Source organism: Python bivittatus, unplaced genomic scaffold, assembly GCF_059951505.1.
Source record: "Python bivittatus isolate LINGU-HERP-01145 unplaced genomic scaffold, Pbiv_v1 ctg000840_np1212, whole genome shotgun sequence".
Lineage (NCBI taxonomy): Eukaryota > Metazoa > Chordata > Lepidosauria > Squamata > Pythonidae > Python > Python bivittatus.
Window position 1 is genome coordinate 30,359,086 of NW_028277113.1, and position 10,731 is coordinate 30,369,816.

Consider the following 10,731-nt stretch of genomic DNA (forward strand, 5'->3'; position numbering starts at 1 on the left):
CCAACAGTCAAAAATAGGCAAACCTACATTCCAGAAAGCATCTGGTGCCAGCCCCAAACATCCATTGGAAAAGTTCCATCTTAAATAGCTTCTGGAAGGCAACTAGAGTTGGGGCCAAAGTCTACATACCCATAATGCAGTCTGTTTAAGGCTTTAAAGCTTAAAACAGCACTTTGAACTGAACTAGAAATAATGAATAAATGCAAACCACATAGGACTGATGTAACCTTCTCCAAGTAGCTCCATATTTGCATTTTTCTATGCCAGTTGAGGTTTCCAGACGTTTTTCAAAGTCAGTGGGAAGAGGCAGTTAATTAATCCAGAAAAACCTTAAGCTATTTTCTTTTTAAAAAGTCAAATATAGGAGGGACAGCCGGTAGGTTTTGAATAAATAAATACACATTAAAGTTCACATATGGTATAGAATAATTTTCCTGTAACTTCTCATTTTGCTTTTGCATTTGTAAGGCAGAACACCATTTTCTTTTCATTTTTGATTTTTCCTTTCTTTTGTTACTGGAGATTTATACCCATGTAAATGAGTATTATGTAACATGAATGCGTCTGAGGTTCTTTAGAATATACATTAAAAAGCAATACTGTATTTTAAAAAGCAGTGAGCATTCTAGAATTGGAATATAGTTCTATGCCAGTAATTGCTGTGTTTGTTCATGAGGATGGATCATGCTATGCAAAATGGAGATTTAAAAAAAAATTATACTGTGTTGTTCATAAAGAAATATATACATACCTATTGTGCCTATGCTATCTTCTTAGGGAAATAACTGATAACTTTTCCTTTTGTTTTGTTTTGTTTTTAGGAAAAGCTATAAATATAATGTTTTATCAATTGTCATTGAGCAACTGTTTCAGTGTCATTTAGCAGTACTATTAAAGTTATATTTAAGAAAAGATATACCATTAATATTACAGTTCTAAGTCTACAGTTTCTCAAAGTATGAAGAAAATGGCATAGATACGTTCACATTTCCCTATGTTAAATTTAACATCCTCCTTCTTCATTCCTTCCCTCAGGATTGATGGAATGCCATTGCTTATCTTCTGGTGAAAGAAATCCCACCTTTAAATAATCTTCATTTCCACTGAAAAGAAAGTTGCATGGTTTCTTCCAGCAGAATTAGCAGGGAGCTTGTCTTGTGTCATATACTAAGTCTGGTTATACTGAGCTGGCTTCCTAATAAGCCAAAGAAATAAATATTGATGCTGGGGTTACATTATCTAAACTACTAGACAAATACTTTATTTATGTTTAGCCTTCCCTTTTCTACTTCCCATCTAATGTTCAGGTTCCAAGGAAGACACTTTTTTCAACCATACATACAGCTTCTCAGCTTAGTTCTCATCCTTTTGATGCAGTTTTGTTTGGAATGGCAAGAACTGGGTATTATCTATGTGAAAGAGTTTTTAACAAGTGGAAACCCTCAAAGGTTTGCCTCATACTGCAAGCTTTGTAAATCTGTCCTATAAATCTTTCCCTTCCATCAAGATGGCAAGAGATTCCTAAGCTGTGGCAAGGCATTAACAGTTTAGGATTTCACTGGATTCTGATTAAAATTGATTTCAGTGGCTGCAGGGCTCTTTTGTGCATGCATAGATTCTCTGATCAATTTGCCTGGAAGTAGAAATTACCTGTGAAAGATAATCAGACTAAAAATATAACATCAGAAGTTTATTAGAGGAGGAGCTAGAGGAGGAGCTTTTAGGATCTTAACTTTGTGGAACTTAAAAAGCAAATATCAGGAGTAGAGAAATAATTTAGAAAAAAATAATGAATTTAATCTCATAAAATTATATGTGTCAATTTTGGCCAAGTTTTCACAGTTATAAATTAATCTTTCATTGTGTATTCATATACAGGTAAATGCATATGCCAAACATTTAAGGAAATCTTAAATACAAATTAGCATTTACAATTAAGAACATGTATGAGTTCATGTCAATGTATTTGAACATCACTCAACATTTTTACACAAATTAGTGCATTTTTCTCAGTGGATTTGAACTGAAAGAAACAAATAGTTTGAGCTTTATCATTATAAAGACTTTTATTTCACGAGAGTGTTCGCATGCATATATCTATTATGTTTTATTTAATAGAAGTAATTCTTACGTTAGCTTTCTGTAGTTGGCAATGTAAGAATAAACTAGTTCGGAAGTTGTCTGAGAATTTTAGCTTTGTAAAGTACTGTATGCATCCCAGTGGCAGGACACAGCAGCTAACTGAATTGCCTCTGATGAAAAAGAAACATCAGTACAGCTGCATCAGCAATGATCTTAGCCTTTTATCCACAACAGAGTAATGGTTTAGAAGAAAAGGCATAGCAACCATGCCACCTAATAGTCTTTGAGATTGGACTAGTTTCTAAGGAATTACTCTCTATTCTTGTTAAATGTAAAATTCTAGTAGTACTTCAAAATGGGTTTAAGGTACATCCAGAGTGGATGAATCCTGGGTGGCTTCATGCATCTGGACTTTAAGCATATTTCTACTAAATCTTTGATATAGTAATAATCCATATTTAAACCTTCACTTATACTAAAATACTGAACTCATCTTACCCTTAGAAATAGCAGTAGAATACTGAATAGTTTTCACTAAATATGATAGCTAATAGTTGATGGGAAAGGTTTAAAGGCACAAATTACAGGAATTTCTCATGGGCAGAACCCTCTTCCCATCAGTGAAGATCATGCTGAAGTCATGATGGTGCTCCAATACATTTTTACGTGCATTTTATTTCAGACTGAAAAGGCAACACTGCAAGCAGATTACATTATTCTAAGATCTATTTTAAATACATGATCAATAGCTAGAACTAAATTGTGTAATGGGCTATTAACACAAAAAAGAGTTAAATGACCAGAATCCAAAAAGCTGATACATCTTGTCTGAGATGGCCGGCTATAGAAATTGAATTAAATCAATCAATCAATCTCACTCAGAAGTTTTTTTAAATAGTTGGCCCACTCTCTACGCTTGTCATGATGTGAAATACTTGTGAGACTGTTTTCTATTTTAAAACAGTTGACCATGCAGAAATTATGTTGCTTTCTAGAAAAACAAGACAACAGTGCCTTTGGAGGTAGTTTCCCGATTCTGATGATTCTAGCCAGTATTACCAGAAATGCACGAAGTGATTCATTGAAGATATAAACCTGTGTGGTGTTACTTGCATGTAGGTCGCTCGCTTTTTGAAACAAGAGTGTCATTATCACGTATCCACTTTCTGTAACATCCACACACTGAGCACATTTGTCTTCAAAGGGGTGACATGAATGTTGGGATCTCTTTGCAAACAAATATGCTCAATGTGTGGACATGTGAGGAACACTGGGAATAGTTTTAAAAGAACAGCCCTGCTTTTCTTTCAATAAGAGAACAACACTCTAGGAACATTCTATTATTCCCATTATTCAAAAATAATGAATCAGTGAGGCTATACTGAGAAGAACATGATGAAACATTTTCTTCAAGTTTTAAAGAGGTTTTGTCCCTTTCCAAGTTAACATCACAATATTTATCATGTGCTTTTCCTGGGTTGTGTGTTATATTCTGAGAATGCAGAGCCAAACATTTCTAAAAAATTCAGTGGCATTTAAACTGATAGCTGTTTATGCCACATGAAATTTTGTTTAATATTGTCGTGAGTTCCTAATCCAGCAAATAATGGATTCTCTGTAATGTCTTGCTAATTTTGCTGTATTCCATTGATTTGGGAGACATAAAAAGAGTTTTCCTCTCAGAATTGTACACTTCATTGCATGTAATCTTCATGAAAGTGGGATAAATTATGATGGAACTGGTAATCCTAAATGCTTCTGTTAGCAAATTTTACCTGGATTATTCCATGAATCAGTTTCAATTAAAAGATTTTCTTTGTAATGCAAGGTATATATCAGTATCTCCTATTTTATTCTCAGAATAATTCAATATCTTTTATTTGTCTAATGCTGTATTACTATTTAGTTGTCCTTGTGTAACTTTTTAAATACTAAAATTATGAAATATAGTTTTTCTTCTTTTGATCATACTTCTTTCGTATTTTCAAGAAAGGTTTTTTATGACGGCAAGAATAGAATAATACAATTCTCTACTGTTTATTATAGTGAAGGACAGAACAGTAGAGCATAGTAAGAAAATAATATACCATATTTCATAGTAATAGCTTTTATCCATTATAAAAATGATACTATTTCAGTTCTCCAGTGTAATATGTAATAAGAAATTAGTAAAAAGCATTAATTGATACTTTAATAGTTTACTCCAGATAATAAAGCCCAAAGGACAAAAGAGAAGAGCTGAGTTGACCAATAAATGTACATTTGACAGAGAGCACCAATTTAGCTTTACTCTCACATGCTCTCTATATAGTAAATGTTTCCAAACATGACTTCTCATTTTCACACTGAAATTATAGATGCACACTTTTCTTTAAAAAAGTCATATTTGTAAGACACCCCCCCCCAAAAAGGCTGTGAATTTATAATTAGGTGATATTTTAATCATACATAGAAGAAATTAAGAAGCTAGTAATTTCTCAGTGATGCCATTATTTGCATAGACTTGATTCAGTTATCTACTTACTCATGAAAGTTATTTGGCAAATATGGACCATCTTGTAGTTTGGGAGAAACACCATTGGGAAATAGATAAGGAAGGGACTTGTGCCTCCTCATATTCTATATTAAAGACTAAGTATAATCCACCTTTATTAATGAAATATTTTATATAAACTTTTCCTGTGTATATATGGCATTGGTGTTTTAAACAAAGTTATGAAACAAGCAACAAAAGGCAAGCTGTCACCTATTTAATAATTATCAATAAGGAGGAAGGACAATGACATTTCTTTGGAGAGATTTCATTGATCTGCACTGCAACAGCCACGTGCATTTTAGTATCAGCGATTGAGCAAGGCCTTCAGATGTGGATTGGTTCATACAAAGGCAGTAGTCCTTCAAATATTTTAGTGGCAAACCATTCTGGATTACAGAGCATCAACATTTAATATAAAGAATCCTACCATCATATTCATTGATTTGTTTCTGTGTAATATACCATATCAAACCATAACATATCAACCTTTAAATATAGTCTTGGAGCCAGTGACACTGTAAAGCAATTAATATTTTAAAATAAGCTAGATAATTCTGTAAAAACTGAAAAGCAAAAGATAAAAAGTTATAAATGCCTATAAAATATGAAGACATTTACAGATGCTGGGGGGAAATAGATTTTTTTTCTTTCCAGTTTGATACTGAGGATAATAAAGTATAGCAAGCTGCACTAAATCTTGGCTCTCCAAGTCATCTTCAGTATGAATTTGTTAATTATAGAAAAGGCACAATTTGTAGGCATCTTGAGCAGGATGAAGTTTCTGTCTGAGGTCCATTTTTAGATAGGTAAGACAGCTATTCTTTAAAATACAGTGGCTCTGGTATGCTCTCTTACCAGTTCTGCATTATAATTTTCTTCTGAAATGAAAGACAGAATTATAACCTACTTAAAATAATGTATCTACATTGTATATGTTGGTCTGTTAGTTGGATTTTGCAGCATTGTGCTGCATTTATTGTGTGAATTTGAACCATTTTTCATAACAGCTATCAGTAACATAGATTTGATGAATGTCCTAGTTCATTGGCAGACTACTGATTATTTTCCTCTCACTCCCAGCTTTATAAGTCATTCTCTGGCAGGGTAAAAATAAGATTAACATGTCATTTTCTGTAATTTGCAAACCAAATTATTTGCAAAATATGATTTAGCAGGCTATGGCAAGAATTCTGTCTTTCAGTAAGATCTGTTCAATCTATGAAAGAGCTGAATTGGGGATGTGCATTTTTATTCCGTGGTATCAACAATTCCAATGATTTACTCAATTCACTAGTAACCTGCTATGGAGCTTTAGTATGGAAAAAAAAGCTCTATATACTACTTCCTATCACAAATTGTAATGGATTGATATTCTTGCTAATAGCATGAGTATAAAGGTGTACAAAATTGTAACTGTAATTGTTTAAATATTCTATAAAGAAACAAATACATGTAATTGCAATGAAAAGAATACCACAGAATAAAGATTTCTTTTGGATTGGATTACTTACCATTTCTTCGGCTCCTCTAGGCATCATAAAGTATCAAAGACGCCATCATAGTGATTGGTTTAGCAAACATCAAAGGGATTTTCGGGGACAACTTCTTTAGGCTGCATATCTGAAGTCTTTGCTATTTTGATGCCTGTGGATCTATAAATGTTCTCCACTGTTGATGGTAAAATCTATTTCCTTTGAAATTACTAACCAGGTGGCTGGTTCTTTACATGGATAGCTGGGAAATGCTATGAGAAAGACAGTTGAAAAGCATTTTTTTGCTTTCAGGAGGAGTTTTGTTACCCAGTAGAATGCCTGGCTCTCACAGTGGAAGAAGTAATGCATATCCGTCAAGTGCTGGTAAAGGCAGAACTAGAGAAGTACCAACAATACAAAGATGTCTATACTGCCCTAAAGAAGGGAAAGGTATGGCTAATTGTGTTGATTTTCTGGAGATATGGATAGTGGAGTTTGGAGAAGAAATTCAGTCAAATGTTATTAGAAATCTTAAAAAATGTAAATTTAGAAAAGTCTCAAGCCACTTAGAAATATTCTAAATTTATTGTTTAAGTGAAATAAATAGTTACCTTTATTAATGCACTGTTTCTTGTATACATACACAGGAAGTTAAAACTTGCAGAGATAGACTCAAATATTTCAGGCTGTAAACCTGTGCAGAAGGAAAAGGCTAGGTGTATAGATCCAGGCTTATTCTTCTGAAAATAGAAGAGCTCCTTCTGTTCACAAAAGTCCAGTAGAAATGTTTAAAAGGGGTCAGGACACTGATTTTTGCAAATTTTATCTGGAACATCCACTGTTACTTCTCATCTTGTTTTGGACATCACTCAACCTTCTGGAGTAGCTTTATAGAAAGCACTGGGCAGGAACCACAGAGGAAAGAAGCAAGAATCAGTATAAATCACCACCTTGACCTTCTCAAGTGCCAATAAAATTCTACTGAACATAAGTCTGAATCCAGTTCTTGAACTCAGTGATAGTTATTCTTTGTCAGCATGCTCCTATGTTTCTGCTGTCAGAATGCTTAATATAGAAGATATGTCAGTTAGCAAGGGATTATAGAAACATTTAATGAGGATTTCATAAAGAGTGAGGAAACTACTTATTTTAACAAATTTAATTACAGTGATTAAATTAATGAAGTGTACAACTAATTCTTGATTAGACAATGTAGCTTTGCTGAGGTTCTTGTACAGACATAATGGTCTGTCTTATTCCCAATTTTTGTAGCTCTGTTTTTGTTGCCGCACAAGAAGATTTTCTTTCTTCACTTGGTCCTATACTTGTCAGTTTTGTAAAAGGTAAGCACATGGCTACCATTGAAAACTGCTGAATAATACAGTGATAGGAATGAAGTACTTATTAAACCATTTTTAAAGAATTTATTGTTATTGTTTTTGCATATGGAAGGAAGGAGGAAGGGTGATTTTTGGAGAGTAAAGGAGAAATTGAAGAGTTTAAAGATTTGCACTTTTATAAACTCAAGTGGAAACCTTTGCAGTTAATAATGCTGATTATGGAGTATGATAAACATGCTAGGTAATATAAAAGAGGCTGAGTAGTTAGTGAGAGATAATGTATTTAGATTTCATCAAGATCACTTTGTTAAGAGCAGGAAATAGATTAATAGTCTTGGTTTCATAAGCCTACACAGAAATTTGCATGCATGATATGTACTGTAATAACATAAGGCTATAAATACTACTATAGATTCATTGCTATATTGCTCGGAAGACTAACATTCCTCTGAGTTTCTCATAAGACGCATTTAAAATGTGCTTTCTGCATTTCTGAAGTAAAGGTCTGCTGTAGAGTCTCAAGCAAAATCTTTGGCCAGTTTCTAAATTTTCTTACAAGTATAGAATTGCAGCAAATTTTTGTTCATTCCATTTCTGGTTTTAGATTGTAAAATATTGACTAAAATCTGTAAGGCGTGTTTCTATTTGAAACATGCCCACTTTGATTTCTGAGATATTTCATCTTTACTTCCAAATAGTTTCTACAAATTAAAACACCTTAGTGAAGCAGATTAGGTTTGAATATGAGAAGTAGCAACCCAAGTGGGAAGTTGGGTCAGATCTAGCTTGAGCACACAAGATTCTGTTCCCAGTTCCAGTCTTCCAGCCTTCATCTGTGTTTGTTATTTACGCTAAAAATGAAATAACCAGTGAAATTCAAAAATAGTATATAACTGTTGAAATATTTTCATAAGAAAAATGCAATATAGATTTCAGAGGCAATTTTTCTTTGTACTAAGAAAGCCACATCTTTTTTTTTTCTTTTATAGGCCTGTGTGTTCACAGTGCTGTAAAAAAGTAAGTTTAGAAACGACTGTCTAAAAAATCTGTTTATTAAATTGTTTCTATTTATTTAAATATTTCATTTTTATATGATAGTTTTACATTCTGCCTTCCCTTTAGGAACTTAAGACAGTATATATAGTATTCCGTCTCCAATTTTATCCCTAAAGAAACATAAGAGGTGGTTTTGAATTAGATATTGTAAGTGGGCAAATGTCATGCAGTGAACTTCAATGACTGGTTGTGAATATGAGAGTCTGCACTTGCTTTCAGAATATTATACTTAGCAGATAGTTGAAAACTAAGTTTCATAAAGTCAGTATTATTGAGAATATATTGAAGTAAGCTGCTATAAATGGTACGGCATTTGCAGTCTCAGGGCAATTATATCTCACTATTATTCACTTGCTTTTACAACAGATGCGCCTACCGTCAAAGCCATATTCCACCCTTCCAATTTTTTCCCTGGGACCTTCTGCTTTGCAGAAAGGAGAAAGCTTTATGAGGCCTGATAAACCTTCCATCAGCCATCACAGGTCACTGAAGGGCATACCAAGGTAATTTATGCTTATGATTAATAATGGGAGAATGAGAGAGAGAGAGAGGTTCATTTATTCATTAGTTTATTTCATTTTTATTCTTTCCAAACTAATGGGATGTTCATACAACTCAGTCAAATTAGTGGTGGAGAAGAAGCTAGAGATTTTGACTTCAAAATAGCTGGATTTAATCAGAGGCTGTGGAGAAAGATTTCAGATAAATTCTCCCCATGGAATTTCTCTTCCCCCTATGGAGAAGACAATTGGTCAGTCACTTGAAACGTTCCCAGCACCTCAGTTCTAAGCCTCCTTCCATCTCCTTTCTAGTCACATGACCCAGTGTAATGCTATTTCTAAGGGGTGAAAAAGAATTCTAGAAGTCATGCTCTAAATGTCTTCCCTACCTTAAAACAAAATATATTTTAACAAACTTCTAGGCAGGTCTCAAAGGACAGCCCCCCCCCCTTTCCTGTTAACACCTTCCAGAATAACATTCTGTGAAGCACAAGAAAAAGAAGACAGTCAACCAACACATTCTTCTTGGAAAGATTTGTGCATATATAAACCTTTTTGAATCTTGGCTTGTATATTTGAAATCTAAACCCCTCTGCCTGACACCATCATCTCATATACATTGAGACTCCTGAGTTCTGCCTTGTCTAGTTAGTCCTGTATTTGAAACAGGTAGCATTTCTGAAAACACTACTGTGACAGTCCTGGATTACAGTCTGCTACTAGCAACCTAAACTTAAGACTGTCACACTGTATTTCCCTATATTATTGGTGCCAACATACACCATGACCATTGTTCCTCCTCAGCACTGTCTAGCAATTTACATCTAGATGACTCATGATGCCTAGATGCCTTTGTCCCAAATAGGTAAGTCAAGATATGATCTATATGTCAAGCCTCACACAGCTGGGTAAGCTCAGGGAAGCTTAAAGTGTCTTTAATGCTAGTATTAGGAGTAAATACACAATTTTTGGAAACTGCAGTAGTTTCCAAGCCTCATTGGTGAGTTCATTAAGGTAGTCAGTTGAAATATTTTTAATTGTTTCTTGCCATCTAGATTGGATTGCTGTTTATGAGCTACCAACAAACTCTCTTATCTTTTGGTTATGTCTAATATTCCTGCCTCTCCAATCTGTCACACTACATGTCTGTCAGAAACCCATCTGTCTTACACCCCACAGGAGTCTTCTTAGTTGAAGAGGAAATGGGTTCCTCACCCAAGGATTGTGTCTCTCCAGTGGGAACATCTACCTTATTCTTGAAATGATGTCCTCCTTCCCTAAGACCCTCAGCAAGAGGGTTGCTCTGGAAGTAGGACAATGCTATTACATCCCAGAATAATTTGTCTACATATTCTGTAGCTATCCAAGCATCTCCAGTTCAGCCATCTTGATTTTAAGGGAACAGACTTGCGTCCTGAGTGCCATGAGCTCATTGCACTGAGCGCAAATCCATGCCTTATTTCTAACAGGCAAATAGTCATATATTTCACACTCTGTGCAATCAGCTGGAAAATACCCCTTCCTTGGTTGGCTTTCTACCTTCCTTACATGTGATTGTGATGTGACTTTGAGAACTATCAGGTTAAATTAAGAATGTAATCTTTTGTACCTCTTTCAGCCTGTTTTAACATGTAATTAATTTCTGTTTTAGTAAAAAGAAAGAAAATATACTTTTCCTACTGTATGGAATAACAAGGGTAGCTTCCATTCAACAGGTCTTATACAAGTTGACCCAAAGGTGTTTA

The 10,731-nt window shown here is 34.2% G+C and overlaps 1 protein-coding gene across 2 annotated transcripts in view; it reads left to right on the forward strand.

The window, feature by feature from the left end:
* The window catches only part of SPIRE1 (spire type actin nucleation factor 1), a 79,348-nt gene that overhangs the window by 61,971 nt on the left and 6,646 nt on the right, over window positions 1-10,731 (forward strand). For both annotated transcript variants that reach the window (XM_088131050.1, XM_088131051.1), the window contains 4 exons: window positions 6,403-6,540; window positions 7,363-7,433; window positions 8,420-8,447; window positions 8,853-8,989. In XM_088131050.1, the coding sequence (XP_087987176.1) occupies window positions 6,403-6,540; window positions 7,363-7,433; window positions 8,420-8,447; window positions 8,853-8,989 (374 nt within the window). The remainder of the gene's footprint in view (window positions 1-6,402; window positions 6,541-7,362; window positions 7,434-8,419; window positions 8,448-8,852; window positions 8,990-10,731) is intronic.